This window comes from Pristiophorus japonicus, chromosome 12 (genome assembly GCF_044704955.1).
Source record: "Pristiophorus japonicus isolate sPriJap1 chromosome 12, sPriJap1.hap1, whole genome shotgun sequence".
Lineage (NCBI taxonomy): Eukaryota > Metazoa > Chordata > Chondrichthyes > Pristiophoridae > Pristiophorus > Pristiophorus japonicus.
In genome coordinates, this window is record NC_091988.1 from 55,716,664 (window position 1) to 55,734,112 (window position 17,449).

The 17,449-nt window shown below is 46.7% G+C and overlaps 1 protein-coding gene across 1 annotated transcript in view; it reads left to right on the forward strand.

The window, feature by feature from the left end:
- Nucleotides 1–17,449, forward strand: part of LOC139276919 (copine-9-like) — a 615,931-nt gene that overhangs the window by 521,629 nt on the left and 76,853 nt on the right. The window contains exon 12 of the mRNA XM_070894913.1: nucleotides 8,543–8,596. Coding sequence (XP_070751014.1) covers nucleotides 8,543–8,596 — 54 coding nt within the window. The remainder of the gene's footprint in view (nucleotides 1–8,542; nucleotides 8,597–17,449) is intronic.

The following is a 17,449-nucleotide window of genomic DNA, read 5'->3' on the forward strand; positions in this document are numbered from 1 at the left end:
TGGGCATGACCGGAAATCGGTGAAAATTAATAGTTTTATATGTGACATAAGAAGGTACGGAAACTTAGAAATAGTACTTTAAACACCCATGTGTTTACCTTTGTGCATCTACTTCTGTGTCATCTTTCTCTTACGCGTGCTTCTGCGAGGTGCAACACCTGTGGCTTCAGCAGAGGTAGAAGCAACCTGCTCACTTCCCTGCTGTGACTGCATAGACACTTTAGACAGAAGTCCTCTGGGTTTTGGAGCCTCTGATGGCCCCGCCAAAGTCTGCTCCTCCTGCGATCCCAGGAGGCATCTGGAGCTGTGACTGAGGGGGAGGCAATGAGGGAGAAGTGTGAGCACTTTGAGAGGAGCCTCCACTTCCATGTGCCCTCCCACCATCATCCCTCCCATGGGCCACCCGCACTTCCCTGCCAGCAAGGAGATGGAGAGCACCTTGCTGCACAACAATGGGGCCATGAGGACCCAAGTCTACGTTGACATCCCTCCTAGTGAGGAGATCTATGAGCCTCTGCCATCTATTCTCCATAGATAGCATGTACTCAAGTGAGTGGCACATTAGCTTCTCCATGCAGGTGGCCATCCTTTCCATCGAGGAGCCTGCAACACAGTGGTGCTCATGTTTGAGGTGGTAATGCGTATGACATAATTTCACGAGGCCGAGTACTGTAAGCTGAGTACTGTAGTATGACCTTGGTCTCTTTATTATAACTCCAGAGTGCCTAAACAACAAGGTAGCAAGCCTTTTATACCAGTACAGTATGAGGTGTGGATGACCCATAGAACTTCCACAGTCATGCCCTCTGGTGGCAACTATATATAGCTACATCACTCCCTCCAAAGTCGTTAATACAACTATTTACAGGTTGAGACGGTCGGGGCTCTTCGCTCCCAGGTTGATCGTCTCAGTTTGAAGTTGGGCATGGGTGAGCCGGTCAGGGCATTGCTGCACTGCGGTGCAATGGATCTGGCCGGACTGTCCCAGGGGACGAGTTCTTCTTCATGGTTGGCAGCAGGGTCGATTGCTGGTTGTGTGTGTTGTGGTGGGTCGTCAATGTTGATGTCTTCTTCCGTTTGTTCCTGGTTGTCGGTGAAACGCAACCTGGTCTGATCAATATGCTTTCTGCACGTTTGGCCATTTGTCAGTTTGACTGCAAACATCCTTGGCCAAAACAGTGCCAGCAACCCACTTAGGACCTGGACCATAGTTGAGCACAAACACCGGATCATTCACATCAATATCACGAGTTAAAGCCGCGCGGTCATGATACATGCTCTGCTTTTGCTGCCGGGTTTCCACATACTCATTGAGGTCTGGGTGGACTAGGAAGAGCCTTGTCTTGAGGGCCATCTTCATAAGGAGTTCGGCGGGCGGGACCCCTGTGAGTGAGTGGGGTCGTGTCCGATAAGCGAACAGAACACGAGACAAGTGGGTCTGCAAGGAGCCATCCGTCACTCACTTCAGGCTCTGCTTAATCATTTGGGCTGCCCGCTCCATTTGGCTGTCGGAGGCGGGCTTGAAAGGAGCAGACCTGACATGCTTGATGCCGTTGCGGGTCATGAACTCGCTGAACTCAGAGCTAGTGAAACAGGGTCCATTGTCACTGACAAGGACGTCGGGCAGGCAATGGGTGACAAACATTGCCCTGAGGTTTTCAATGGTGGCTGTAGACGTGCTGGATGACATTATCACACATTCAATCCATTTAGAGTAGGCATCCACAACTATGATAAACATTTTCCCGAGGAAAGGACCAGCATAATCCACATGAATCCTGTACCATGGTTTGGAGGGCCATGACCACAGGCTCAAGGGAGCCACCCTGGGCGCATTGCTCAATTGTGAGCAACTGTAGCATTGGTGCACGCATGATTCAAGATCTGAGTCGATGCCGGACCACCACACATGCGATCTGTCAATGGCCTTCATCATGACTATGCCTGGATGTGTAATGTGGAGGTCGCGTATAAAGGTCTCCCTGCTTTTTTTTGGCAAAACCACGCAATTACTCATAATAAGCAGTCAGACTGAATAGACATTTCACCTTTGCGGCGGTGAAAAGGCTTAAATTCGTCCTGCATTTCCCCGTGAATGGCTGACCAGTTCCCGCTTAGGACACAACTCTTTACTTGTGATAGCACCGGGTCCTGGCTGGTCCAGATTTTGATCTGACGAGCCATGACGGGTGACCCCTCACTCTCGAAAGCCTCCATGACCATTACCAAGTCTGTGGGCTGTTCCAGTTCAACCCAGGTGGTGGGTAGTGGAAGCCGGCTGAGTGCATCAGCACAGTTGTCGGTGCCTGGTCTGTGGCGAATAACATAGTCGTACGTGGGTAGTGTCAGTGCTCATCTTTGGATGCGGGCTGAAGCATTGGTGTTTATACCTTTGCTTTCAGAGAACAGTGAAATGAGCGGATTGTGGTTAGTTTCGAGCTCAAATTGCAGGCCAAGTAGGTACTGGTGCATTTTCGTAACTGCATAAACGCACGCTAAGGCCTCTTTTTCAATCATACTATAGGCTCTTTCAGCCTTGGAAAGGCTCCTGGACACATATGCAACCGGGTGGAGCTTCCCCGATACCTTGGCTTGCTGTAGCACACAACCGATCCTGTCCGATGAGACATCACAAGCTAGCACTAATCATTTGCATGGGTGATATAGTACAAGTAACTTATTAGAGCATAACAGGTTCCTAGCCTTCTCGAAGGCTGTCTCTTACCCCAAACCCAGTCATTACCCTGATGTAGCAACATGTCAAAGGTTCTAACAATGTGCTCAACCCAGGTAGAAAGTTACCAAAGTAATTGAGGAGACCCAGGAACGATCACAGCTCCATCACATTTTAGGGTCTAGTTGCATTCTTTATGGCCTCCGGAGTCCGTGGGCCTGATGCCATCAGCTGCGATCTTCCTCCTCAAAAATTCAACCTCTGGTGCCAGGAAAATACACTTGGAGCGTTTCAGCCTGAGTCCCACTCTGTCCAGGTGACACAGGACTTCTTACAGGTTGTGTAGATATTCTGTGGTGTCACGACCAGTGACCAGTTGTCTTGGAACACGACAGTCCTCGGGACGGATTTTAGCAAACTCTCCATGTTCCTCTGGAATATTGCAGCAGCCGAACGAATCCCAAAGGGGCATCAGTGGTAAATAAACAGTCCCTTGTGTGTGTTAATCCACGTCAGCTTTTTCGAGGATTCAGCCAGCTCTTGAGTCATATAGGTGGAAGTCAGCTCCAACTTGGAAAACAACTTCCCGCCCGCCAGCGTTGCAAATAGGTTGTCTGCCTTCGGTAGTGGGTACTGGTCCTGTAGCGAGACTCGGTTGATTGTCACCTTGTAGTCCCCGCAAATTCAGACCGTGCCGTCGCTTGTCAAAGCTCATTCATTGAACTCACAGGCGAAATGATTCCTTCACGTTGAAGTCAGTTCAGCTCGATATCGACTTTCTCCCCCATCATTTAAGGGACTGCCCGAGCCATGTGATGGGCAAGCCGTGCATCTGGGACTAGGTGGATTTGCACCTTGGCTCCTGTGAAGTTGCTGACGCCTAGTTCAAATAGCGAGGGGAACTTGCTCAAGACCTGAGCACACGAGGCATCATCCACTGATGACGAGGCTTTGATGTCATCTCAGTTCCATCTGATTTTTGGAGGCAACTTCTGCCAAACAGCGTTGGGCCATTGCCTAGAACAATCCATAAGGATAAATCATGCACAGCTCCATCGTACAACACCTTCACAGCCGCACTTCCAATGACTGGAATGAGTTCCTTGGTGTAGGTACGAAGTTTTGCATTGTCGGGGCTCAGTTTAGGCTTCTGTGCCTTGTTGACCCACAATTTTTCGAAAGCCTTCTGGCTCATTATTAACTGACTCACACCCATGTCTAACTCCATCGATACTGGAACTCCATTTAGCTTTACTTCCAGCATGATAGGAGGGCTCTTAGTGGTGAAGGTGTGCACCCCATGCACTTCTTCCTCGGGTTGAGTTGCCTGTTCTGCGTGATCCACGCCGGATCGATCATCATCTGCCAAGTGGTGTGTCACAGCATGTCTGCACATTCGCTGGAGGTGCCCCACTGTTGCACAGCCTTTGCACACGTCGTGCTTGAATCAGCATTGATGGGCCCGATGATTACCCCCGCAGTGCCCACAAGGTGCTAATGGATTCACATTCACCCATGATGGCAGACTCTGAGTCACTCCAGGTCTTGTAGCAGCAGGCAAACTGACCCAGCCATGAGCAGTTCTGCCTGCTGGAGACATTAGTTTGTGTACAGTACTTGCCGGTCCCATTGAGCCTCGATGTTGAGAAGAGATCACTTTAGTGTTGTCGTCCATGATCATGAATGCCTGGGCGATCGTGATGGCTCTGCTCAGGTCTAGGTATTCGGCAGCCAGCAGCTTGCGAGGAATGACCTCGTGGCTGATTCCCAGCATGATAAAGTCCCGCAGCATTTCCCCCAACGCAGCTCCAAATTCGCAGGGCCCAGCAAGACATCTCAGGTCGGCGACAAATCCCGCCACGCCCTGGCTCACAGTGCGATGGTGCGTGTAAAAGTGATACCCGGCCATGAGGATGCTCTCCTTCAGTTTTAAGTGGTCGTGGCCAGCGTGCACAGTTTGGTGTCATCCTTCTGTGATGGTTTCGTTGGGGAAAGGAGATTCTTGATGAGTCCGTATATTTTGGACCCACAAACAGTGAGGAGGACAGCCCTGCGTTTAACGCCGTTATCGGCTCCTTCCAGTCCGTTAGCCACGAAGTACTGGTCGAGGCGATCAATGAAATCTTCCCAATCTTCCCCTTCAACAAATCGTTCTAAAATATCAATGGCAGTCATGGTCGCATGAAAGTTCGTATTTCTTTCCTCGTCGCCAGTTATTGCGTATGAAATAATCTCATGAGGCCGAGTACTGTAAGCTGAAACTAGTATGACCTTGGTCTCTTTATTATAACTCCAGAGTGCCTAAACAACAAGGTAGCAAGCCTTTTATACCAGCGCAGCATGAGGTGTGGATGACCCGTAGGACTCCTGCAGTCACGCCCTCTGGTGGCAGCTATATATAGCTACATACATAACAGATGGTTCCTCTATTCTCTGAAGATTTGCAGACATCGCGGTCACAAAAACCTGTCAGAGTCTCCTGCACTTCTTCCTGCACCTCCTGGATCACCCTCTTTCTTGATGGTCCCCAAGGCTCAGCATCTGCATACAACTGAGCAGAGCTTGGAGCATCCTGGGCCCTCTGGCGAGGAGTCCCCACTGCTGTCCCTGTCTCCACCATTTGCTCACTTGTGACTTGTGAGGCTAGGTATGTTGGTGTGAGCAATGATGTGCAGGAGTAGGCTTGGGAAGGCAGAGTGATGGGGATATGATGAGAGGCACAGCAGGATGAAGTTGACTGTGGCTTTGCACTCACCTTTCCTGATCTAATGAGATCATTGAAGCGCTTCCGGCACTGCACCCAGGTCCTCCTCACAAGATCCCTGCTGTTCACCTCCTCTGCTATCACCAGCCAGGCTCTTTTGATCTCCTGGTGAGGTTTCTTGTGCCCATCAGAAGGAAAGAGAACCTCCCTATGTGCTCTCACTCCTTCCACAAGCATATGGAGGGAGTCATTGGAGAACCTGGGTGGCAGCCCTCTGCTTCTGTGCAGTTATGTGAGCAAAACCCAAAAGCTATAATATAATGCTTGCACACTCCTAGATGTATCTTCAAATGCAATGTGGCCAAGGCTCCTTTAAATATCCCGGCTGGAACTGAGTCATCGATGACGACATCAGACCCGCACCATTTAATAGGGCCGGTAAACGCGCAGGCCTACCTTAATAGACGCCATTACGGGAAAGTCGCTCTAAGGAGCGCGCTGAAAAGAACAATGGGGTCCCGACCCGACCCGCCACGTCGACCCGCCCAGGTAAAGAAAATTGCAGCCATACTCTTATTGAGTGTGAACCCACATCTCAAACTTGCCTATAATTTGGCACTAATTGGCATAAAACTAGCAAATTCATTGAGAGACCATCTGGTGCAGGAATTGAGAAAATTCATGCTGGTGCAGGAGGAGGTGTATTTCTGAGAAAGGACATAAGAATATAGGAAATAGGAGCAGGAGTAGGCCATTCGGCCCCTCGAGCCTGCTCCGCCATTCAATAAGATCATGGCCTCAATTCCACTTCTCTGCCGGCTCCCCATAACCCCTGACTCCCTTATCATTCAAAAGATTCAGAGGAAAAAAAGTTGCAGTCATCAATCTCAGTTTTAGGCATGGCCAGTCAGGCTCGGAGAATCCACTGGTTGTTTGACTCCACTCCAGCTTTTTGGATGCCCGGGCAGTTTGGTCAAATACCAACAGCTCAGCATGAACATGTCATCCAGAAGACCTATAATCAAATAACATTAGATTTGATTAACCAGCTATAAACCTTCACATTACTGAATCCTCACGAGCCAGCACTAACACCCAGCATTGCAGATTGTACAGGAGCATCTGATTGAATGCTGATGGCTTTAAGTGCTGTCCATTTTAAGAAAGGTAATAGTTGCAAACTAATGAAGCGGAAATGGAGGTCGGATGTTAGGATACTTTGATCTGCCTAATGACCGTATTTCAGACTGCAAAAAAGGTCTCCTGTGCCGGCTGTATGCTGAGGATTTCTGAACACACTGTAATCTACAAGAATGAAACTTGTTTAATATCTTAAAGGAGCATTGGCCCCATAGAGCAGAGATTTTCAGTTCCTGGGACAGACTGCTTCAAAATCTCCATCTTAGGGGAAGTTCATGTGGTTGCAGATGCCAAAGAGTTGATTCCCCAACCAGGCACTCCCATCAAGGAGATTTCATCATCATTATAGGCAGTCCCTCAAAATCGAGGAAGACTTGCCTCCACTTTAAAAGTGAGTTCTCAGGTGACTGAAGTGTCCAATACGGGAATTACAGTCTCTGTCACAGGTGGGGCAGACAGTGGTTGAAGGAAAGGGTGGGTGGGACTGGTTTGCCGCACGCTCCTTCCGCTGCCTGCGCTTGCTTTCGGCATGCTCTCAGCGACGAGACTCGAGGTGCTCAGCGCCCTCCCAGATGCTCTTCCTCCACTTAGGGTGGTCGTTGGCCAGGGACCCTCAGGTGTCTGTGGGGATGTTGCACTTTATCAAGGAGGTTTTGAGGGTATCCTTGAAACATTTCCTCTGCCCACCTGGAGATCGCCTGCCGTGTAGGAGTTCCGAGTAGAGCGCTTGCTTTGGGAGCCCTGTGTCGGGCATGCGGACGATGTGGCCCGCCCAATGGAGCTGGTCGAGTGTGATCAGTGCTTTGATGCTGGGGATGATGGCCTGATCGAGAACACTGACATTGGTGCGTCAATCCTCCCAGGGGATTTGCAGGATCTTGCGGAGGCATCGTTGGTGGTATTTCTCCAGCGATTTGAGGTGTCTACTGTACATGGTTCACGTCTCTGAGCCATACAGGAGGGCGGGTATCACTACAGCCTTGCAGACCAAAAGCTTGGTGCCAGATTTGAGGGCCTGATCTTCGAACACTCTCTTCCTCAGGTGACCGAACTTGTCAAGGAGTCAAGTATTGATGCTCATAGGGATCACAGGGTCAGGAAGTGATGGGCTTACAGCCCGTGAGTTGCCATCCATTTGTCTGATGCTGCAGCCCAGAGTTCCCTTACCAGCGTTTGCTGCAAGCACAGCTTCTCATTGAGAATGCCCAATCAGACATCAACCCCAACTCTGGTGTGGCATAAATTTACACAGTGTGCTTTTGTATTTCTTTTAATTACATTTTGGGCTGGATTTTTGGCTTAGGTAATGGCGGTGGGGCAGTAAAGTTTGCAAATGGGAACAGTTTGTGCCTCAGTCAGCAAAATTGTGCAGCTGGGCCCAGAGTGTGGGGCGGAGTGGTAAGGGAGGCATTGCACACCTCTTTTAGGGCTCTAAGCTGGCTGTGCATGTGAAAATCCTGAGCTAAAGTCGGCCTCGGAGTGCTCTGAGAGAGGCCTGGGGAGAAAGAAAAAACTTGAAAAATAGACACCAAAAACATTCCCAATACATAGCCCATGCCACAACAACATAAATTGCAAAAAATAATTAAAGAAAAAACAATCACACTTATCTGTGGTGGACATTAATTACCTCTGTGCAGCCGGTATAGGTCGGACCGCCCGTTTTCACAGGCAGTCCCAGGATGGCACACTACGAGGCGTACGGGTCGGGCGGGAGGCAAAAAGCGAGCCGGTGCTGCAACCAGGGATGTGGCACACTGGCTCGCCTCTTCCAGTCAGTACAGCTCCCCGTCCCCGCAAAACCGGCCCCGAAATCGCCGGCAGGGCACTGGAAGCTGACCGCCCGCCCAGAAGAGACATTGCCGCTCCTCCGGGCTGAAAACAGAGGCAGAGAGCACGAGAAAATCCAGCCCATACTTTCTAATTTAAAAAAATTACGAATGTTTACCAACAGATGTGGCATCATGCCCCACGTCCCTGCTGTCATCATCCGAGTATAACTAATCTTTTATTGTCTCTTTTAGGTTTTAAATCCAAAGAAAAGAGGGAAAAAGAAGAAGTATATCAACTCTGGAACGGTGAGTACCATCACAAATAGATCGCTGAAGCAGGGCAGGGTGGGGGCAGGGGCAACACAACTGTGAAGCACCTTAGAACTTCAACACTCTTGGGTTAAAATTGTAGAAACTAGAAAGCAAGTAAAAATATAATCTTCCTTGTGCTGCTTGACCTCTCTTCAGCCTTTGACACGGTCAACCACACCATCATCCTCCAACGCCTCTCCTCCATTGTCAAGCTCAGTGGGACTGCCCTCACTTAGTTGCATCTCACCTATCCGAGTATTGCCAGAGCACCTTCAGCGATGGCTTCTCTTCCAACCGCCACACTGTTACCTGTGGATTTCCCAAAGGATCTGTCCTTGGCCCACTCCTCTTCTACATGCTGCCCCTTTGGCGACATCAACCACAGACGTAGAGTTAACTTCCATATGTACGTTGATGACATCCAGCTCTACCTCTCCACTGCCTCTCTTAACCCCACATCTGCCTTTGTGCTATCAGAAAGCTTGTCTGACCGCCAGTCTTGAATGAACCATAATTTCCTCCTGTAGACTGAAGCCAATTTCCTTGGCCCCCACAACAAACTCTGTAGCCTTGACACCAGTTCCAGCTCCCTCCTCAGACTAATTCTTATCATCCTATCTGACCCTCAACTGAGCTTCTGACCCCATATCCTTTCCAACACATCCACATCCATAAGATTCTCTACCTCCACCCCTACCACAGCCCATCTGCTGCTGAAACCCTCATCCATGACTTTGCCACCTCAGGACTTAACTATTCCAGTGCTCCCCTGGTCAACCTCCCATCCTTCGTAAAGTTCAGCTCAACTGCCTCTCTAACAGCACTGTGGGAGTACCTGCACCACACGGACTGTCGGAGTTCAAGAAGGCGGCTCACCACCAGCCTCTCAAGGGTAATTAGGGATGGGCAATGAATGCTGGCCTTGCCAGCGAAGCCCACATCCCAGAACAATTTTTTTTTAAAGCCTATATTGCTCTCTTGAGTCTGCCAAAAGGGTTTATTTTCTTCTACTATGAACTAAAATCGTTATCTACTGTGACTGTTGAAAAAAGAAACACATGATTTGCAGGAACTGGCTTGTGCTCTCAGGCCCAACTGACTGATTTCCACCAATCTGGGATTTGCAATCTGTCACACTCTTTACCAATTATTAATGTCACTCCGCCCATATCCTGGTGGATGGTCATCACTCTAACACACAAAGTCCACCTCTCTCCCCAGCAAGTAACAATGGGACTTCCTCCACGCGTAAACAAACCGAACACTGCTTTCAAAGTTTACGGAACAAGTCTAGGCGCTGTGACTCCCACAACAAAGGCAACAGCTCGCAATATACAACACTTCAGGTTGAAATTGCATAATTGCCAAAACTAGTAAACAAGAAAAAACTGACCAACATCTTCAAAGAAGCTCACAACATACCAAATATCTGACTATTCAAAAAAGTCCCGAATATAACAATTGAAGACAAGGAGTTGGACTGAAAGGAAAATGGGACATTGTATTAAAATGCTAAATATGGGAATTTCAGTGTTGCCAATAACAAGAGATATTAACTGGAGACGTTGGGGCTGATTTTAACCCCCCAAATCAGGTGGGTTTGGGTCATGTGAGAAGTTAACATTTTTTAATTTCAAACCCGATTCCAACCCGCCTTGAACCTGTTCACTTTAGGTTTTAACAAAGATAGGACGAAGGGGCGGACAACCAATCTGCTCTTAGGAGGTGGGTTGGTCAATAATCTTTTAAGGAGGCTGTGTGCCTCTATTTTAACAAGCTTTTTATTTCTAACTAATGTTGGATAGGTTTTCCTAGGCTCGGGAAACCCGGCAGGAAAAAGGAAGCAAGAAGGGCTAGATCCAGCCAGGACAACATAAGAAATAGGAACAAGAGTAGGCCATTTAGCCCCTCAAGCCTGCTCGGCCGTTTAATAAGATCATGGCTGATCTGATCATGGGCTCAGCTCCACTTCCTTGCCCGCTCCCCATAACCCTTTACTCCCTTATCGCTCAAAAATCTATCTCTGCCTTAAATATATTCAATGACCCAGCCTCCACAGCTCTCTGGGGCAGAGAATTCCACAAATTTACAACCCTCTGAGAGAAGAAATTTCTCCTCATCTCAGTTTTAAATGAATCACCTCTTGTTCTGAAACTATGCTCCGAGTTATAGATTCCCGCATGAGTGGAAACATTCTCTCTGCATCCACCTTATCAAGCCCCCTTATTACCTTATATGTTTCAATAAGATCACCTCTCATTCTTCTGAACTCCTATGAGTACAAGCCCAAGCTGCTCAATCTTTCTTCACAAGTCAAATCCTTTATCTCAGGGATCAACCTAGTGAACCTTAAATGAACTACCTCCAATGCAAGTATATCCCTCCTTAAATAAAGAGATCAAAACTATATGCAGTACTCTGGGTGTGGCCTCACCAATATCCTGTACAATTGTAGCAGAATGTCTCTGCTTTTATACTCCATTCCCCTTGCAATAAAGACCAACATTCTATTTGTCTTTCTGATTACTTGCTGTACCTGCATACTAACCTTTTGTGTTTCATGCACAAGGACCTCCAGGACCCACTGTACTGCAGCATTTTGTAATTTTTCTCTATTTAAATCATAATTTGCTTTTATATTTTTCCTGCCAACATAGATAACCTCACACTTTCCCTCATTATACTCCATCTGCCAAATTTTTGCCCACTCATTTAGCCTGTCTATATCCCTTTGCAAATTTTTTGTGTCCTGCTCACAACTTGCTTTCCCACCTATCTTTGTTTCATCAGCAAATTTGGCTACATTACACTCTGTCCCTTCATCCAAGTCATTAATATAGATTGTAAATAGTTGAGGCCCCAGCACTGATCCTTGTGGCACCCACTAGTTGTTTGCCAACCGGAAAATTACCCATTTATCCCGACTCTCTTCTTTCTGTTCGTTAGCCAATCCTCTATCCATGCTAATATATTAACCCAACCCCATGAACTTTTAACTTGTGCAGTAACCTTTAATATGGCACCTTATCGAATGCCTTCTGGAAATCCAAATACACTACATCCACTGGTTCCCCCTTGTCCACACTGCTCGTTACATCCTCAAAGAACTCCAGCAAATTTGTCAAACATGATTTCCCTTTCATAAAACCATGCTGACTCTGCTTGACTGATTTATGCTTTTCCAAATATCCTGCTAATGCTTCCTTCATAATGGACTCCAACATTTTCCCAACGACAGATTTAGGCTAATTGGTCTATAGTTTCCTGCTTTCTGCCTGCCTCCTTTTTTAAATAGGGGTGTTACATTTGTGGTTTTCCATTCCGTTGGGAACTCCCCAGAATCCAGGGAATTTTGGTAGATTATACCGAATGCATCCACTATTTCTGCAGGCACTTCTTTTAAGACCCTAGGATGCAAGCCATCAGGTCCAGGGGATTGTCCACCTTTAGTCCCATTATTTTACAGAGTACTTCTTCTTTAGTGACAGTGATTGTTTTAAGTTCCTCCCTCCCTATAGTGCCTTGATTATCCATTATTGGGATGTTTTTAGTGTCTTCTACCATGAAGACCGATACAACATATTTGTTCAAAGTCTCTGCCATTTCCCTGTTCCGCATTATTAAACATAGAAACAGAGAAACATAGAACCATAGAAAATAGGTGCAGGAGTAGGCCATCTGGCCCTTCGAGCCTGCACCACCATTCAATAAGGTCATGGCTGATCATTCCTTCAGTACCCCGTTCCTGCTTTCTCTCCATACCCCTTGATCCCTTTAGCCTCAAGGGCCATATCTAACTCCCTCTTGAATATATCCAATGAACTGGCATCAATAACTCTCTGCAGTAGGGAATTCCATAGGTTAACAACTCTTTGAGTGAAGAAGTTTCTCCTCATCTCAGTCCTAAATGGCTTACCCCTTATCCTAAGACTATGTCCCTTGGTCCTGGACTTCCCCAACATCGGAAACACTCTTCCTGCATCTAACCTTTCCCTTCCCGTCAGAATTTTATATGTTTCTATGAGATCCCCTCTCATCCTTCTAAACTCCAGTGAATACAGGCCCAGTCGATCCAGTCTCTCCTCATATGTCAGTCCTGCCATCCCAGGAATCAGTCTGGTGAACCTTCGCTGCACTCCCTCAATAGCAAGAACATCCTTCCTCAGATTAGGAGACCAAAACTGAACACAATATTCCAGGTGGGGCCTCACCCAGGCTCTGTACAACTGCAGTAAGACTTCCCTGCTCCTATACTCAAATCCCCTTGCTATGAAGGCCAACATACCATTTGCCTTCTTCACCGCCTGCTGTACCTGCATGTCAACCTTCAATGACTGATGAATCATGACACCCAGGTCTCGCTGCACCTCCCCTTTTCCTAATCTGCCTAATTCCCCGGTCTCATCCTCTAAGGGACCAACATTTACGTTAGCCACTCTTTTCCTTTTTATGTACCTGTAGAAACTCTTATTATCTGCACTTATATTTCTTGCTAGTTTACTTTCATAATCTATCTTCCCTCTCTTTATTAGTTTTTTAGTCATTTTTTGCTGGCTTTTAAATATTTCCCAATCCTCTCACTTCCCACTAATCTTGGCCACTTTATATGCCATTGTTTTCAATTTGATACTATCCTTTATTTCCTTAGTTAGCCATGGATGTTTATCCCTTCTCTTAAAGTCTTTCCTTTTCATTGGAATATATTTTTGTTGAGAGTTATAAAATATCTCCTTAAACGTCCGCCATTGCTCATCAACTGTCTTGCACTTTAATCTATTTTGCCGGTCCACTTTAGCCACTCTGCCTTCATGCCTTTGTAGTCTCCTTTATTTAAGCTTAGGACACTGGTATGAGATCCAATTTTCTCATCCTCCAACTGAATTTGAAATTCAACCATGCTATGATCACTCTTTCCTAGAGGATCCTTTACTAGGAGATCGTTTATTAATCCTGTCTCATTACACAGTACCAGATCTAAGATAGCCTGCTCCCTGGTTGGTTCTGCAATGTACTGTTCAAGGAAACTAACCTGGATACACTTTATGAACTGTTCCTCAAGGCTACCTTGGCCAATTTGATTTGTCCAATCAATATGAAGATTAAAATCACCCATGATTATGGCTGTTCCTTTTTTACAAGCCTCCATTATTTTGTGATTTATACTCCATCCAACAGTGTAGCTACTGCTCGGGGGCCTATAGCCTATACCCACCAGTGACTTCTTTTCATTAGTATTCCTTATCTCCACCCAAACTGATTCTACAGCTTGATCTTCTGAGCCAATATCATTTCTCATTAATGCACTGATCTCATCCTTTATTAACAGAGCTAGCCCACCTCCTTTTCCTTTCTGTTTACCCTTCTGAATTGTCAAATACCCCTGAATATTTAGTTCCCAGCCTTGGTCACCTTGCAACCACATACAAACATAGAAACATAGAAAATAGATGCAGGAGTAGGCCATTCGGGCCGTCGAGCCTGCACCACCATTCAATAAGATCATGGCTGATCATTCACCTCAGTACCCCTTTCCTGCTTTCTCTCCATACTCTTTGATCTCTTTAGCAATAAGGGCCATATCTAATTCCCTCTTGAATATATCCAATGAACTGGCCTCAACAACTTTCTGCAGTAGAGAATTCCACAAGGTTAACAACTCTCTGAGTGAAGTAGTTTCTCCTCATCTTGGCCCTAAATGGCTTACCCCGTATCCTTAAACTGTGACCCTGGTTTTGGACTTCCCCAGTATCGGGAACATTCTTCCTGCCTCTAACCTGTCCAATCCCGTCAGAATTTTATATGTTTCTATGAGATCCCATCTCATTCTTCTAAACTCCAGTGAATACAGGCCCAGTCGATCCAGTCTCTCCTCATATGTCAGTCCTGCCATCCCGGGAATCAATCTGGTGAACCTTCGCTGCACTCCCTCTACAGCAAGAACGTCCTTCCTCAGATTAGGAGACCAAAACTGAACACAATATTCCAGGTGAGGCCTCACCAAGACCTTGTACAACTGCAGTAAGACCTCCCTGCTCCTATACTCAAATCCCCTAGCTATGAAGGCCAACATGCCATTTGACTTCTTCATCATCCGCTGTACCTAAATGTCAACTTTCAATGGCTGATGTACCATGACATCCAGGTCTCGTTACACCTCCCCTTTTTCCAATCAGTCGCCATTCAGATAATCTGCCTTCCTGTTTTTGCCACCAAAGTGGATACCCTCACATTTATTCACATTATACTGCATCTGCCATGCATTTGCCCACTCAGCTAACCTGTCCAAGTCACCCTGCAGCCTCTTAGCGTCCTCCTCACTGCTCACACCGCCACCCAGCTTAATGTCATCTGCAAACTTGGAAATATTACATTCAATTCCTTCATCTAAGTCATTGATGTATATTGTGAATAGCTGAGGTTCCAACACTGAACCCTCCGGCACCCCACTAGTCACTGCCTGCCATTCTGAAAAGGACACAATTATACTGACTCTCTGCTTTATATCTGCCAACCAGTTCTCTATCCACGTCAATAGTATGTGCTTTAATTTTGCACACTAATCTCTTGTGTAGCACCTTGTCAAAAGCCTTTTGAAAGTCTAAATACACCACATCCACTGGTTCTCCCTTGTCCACTCTACGAGTTACATCCTCTTAAAATTCTAGAAGATTTGTCAAGCATGATTTCCCTTTCATAAATCCATGCTGACTTGGACCAATCCTGTCACTGCTTTCCAAATGCGCTGCTATTTCATCTTTAATAATTGATTCCAACATTTTCCCCACGACTGATGTCAGGCTAACCGGTCTATAATTTCCCGTTTTCTCTCTCCCTCCTTTTTTTAAAAAGTGGTGTTACATTAGCTACCCTCCAGTCCATAGGAACTGATCCAGAGTTGATAGACTGTTGGAAAATGATCACCAATGCATCCACTATCTCTAGAAACATAGAAACGTAGAAAATAGGTGCAGGAGCAGGCCATTCAGCCCTTCTAGCCTGCACCACCATTCAATGAGTTCATGGCTGAACATGAAACTTCAGTACCCACTTCCTGCTTTCTCGCCATACCCCTTGATCCCCCGAGTAGTAAGGACTTCATCTAACTCCCTTTTGAATATATTTAGTGAATTGGCCTCAATTACTTTCTGTGGTAGAGAATTCCACAGGTTCACCATTCTCTGGGTGAAGAAGTTTCTCCTCATCTCGGTCCTAAATGGCTTACCCCTTATCCTTAGACTGTGACCCCTGGACTTCCCCAACATTGGGAACATTCTTCCTGCATCCAACCTGTCCAAACCCGTCAGAATTTTAAACGTTTCTATGAGGTGCCCTCTCACTCTTCTGAACTCCAGTGAATACAAGTCCAGTTGATCCAGTCTTTCTTGATAGGTCAGTCCCACCATCCCGGGAATCAGTCTGGTGAATCTTCGCTGCACTCCCTCAATAGCAAGAACGTCCTTCCTCAAGTTAGGAGACCAAAACTGTACACAATACTCGAGGTGTGGCCTCACCAAGGCCCTATACAACTGTAGCAACACCTCCCTGCCCCTGTACTCAAATCCCCTCGCTATGAAGGCCAACATACCATTTGCTTTCTTAACCGCCTGCTGTACCTGCATGCCAACCTTCAATGACTGATGTACCATGACACCCAGGTCTCGCTGCACCTTCCCCCTTCCTAATTGTCACCATTCAGATAATAGTCTGTCTCTCTGTTTTTACCAACAAAGTGGATAATCTCACATTTATCCACATTATACTTCATCTGCCATGCATTTGCCCACTCACCTAACCTATCCAAGTCACTCTGCAGCCTCATAGCATCCTCCTCGCAGCTCACACTGCCACCCAACTTAGTGTCATCCGCAAATTTGGAGATACTACATTTAATCCCCTCGTCTAAATCATTAATGTACAATGTAAACAGCTGGGGCCCCAGCACAGAACCTTGCGGTACCCCACTAGTCACTGCCTGCCATTCTGAAAAGTACCCATTTACTCCTACTCTTTGCTTCCTGTCTGACAACCAGTTCTCAATCCACGTCAGCACACTACCCCCAATCCCATGTGCTTTAACTTTGCACATTAATCTCCTGTGTGGGACCTTGTCGAAAGCCTTCTGAAAGTCCAAATATACCACATCAACTGGTTCTCCTTTGTCCACTTTACTGGAAACATCCTCAAAAAATTCCAGAAGATTTGTCAAGCATGATCTCCCTTTCACAAATCCATGCTGACTTGGACCTATCATGTCACCATTTTCCAAATGCGCTGCTATGACATCCTTAATAATTGATTCCATCATTTTACCCACTACTGAGGTCAGGCTGACCGGTCTATAATTCCCTGCTTTCTCTCTCCCTCCTTTTTTAAAAAGTGGGGTTACATTGGCTACCCTCCACTCGATAGGAACTGATCCAGAGTCAATGGAATGTTTGGAAAATGACTGTCAATGCATCCGCTATTTCCAAGGCCACCTCTTTAAGTACTCTGGGATGCAGTCCATCAGGCCCTGGGGATTTATCGGCCTTCAATCCCATCAATTTCCCCAACACAATTTCCCAACTAATAAAGATTTCCCTCAGTTCCTCCTCCTTACTAGACCCTCTGACCCCTTTTATATCCGGAAGGTTGTTTCGGTCCTCCTTAGTGAATACTGAATCAAAGTACTTGTTCAATTGGTCTGCCATTTCTTTGTTCCCCGTTATGACTTACCCTGATTCTGACTGCAGGGGCCCTACGTTTGTCTTTACTAACCTTTTTCTCTTTACATACCTATAGAAACTTTTGCAATCCGCCTTAATGTTCCCTGCACGCTTCTTCTCGTACTCCATTTTCCCTGCCCTA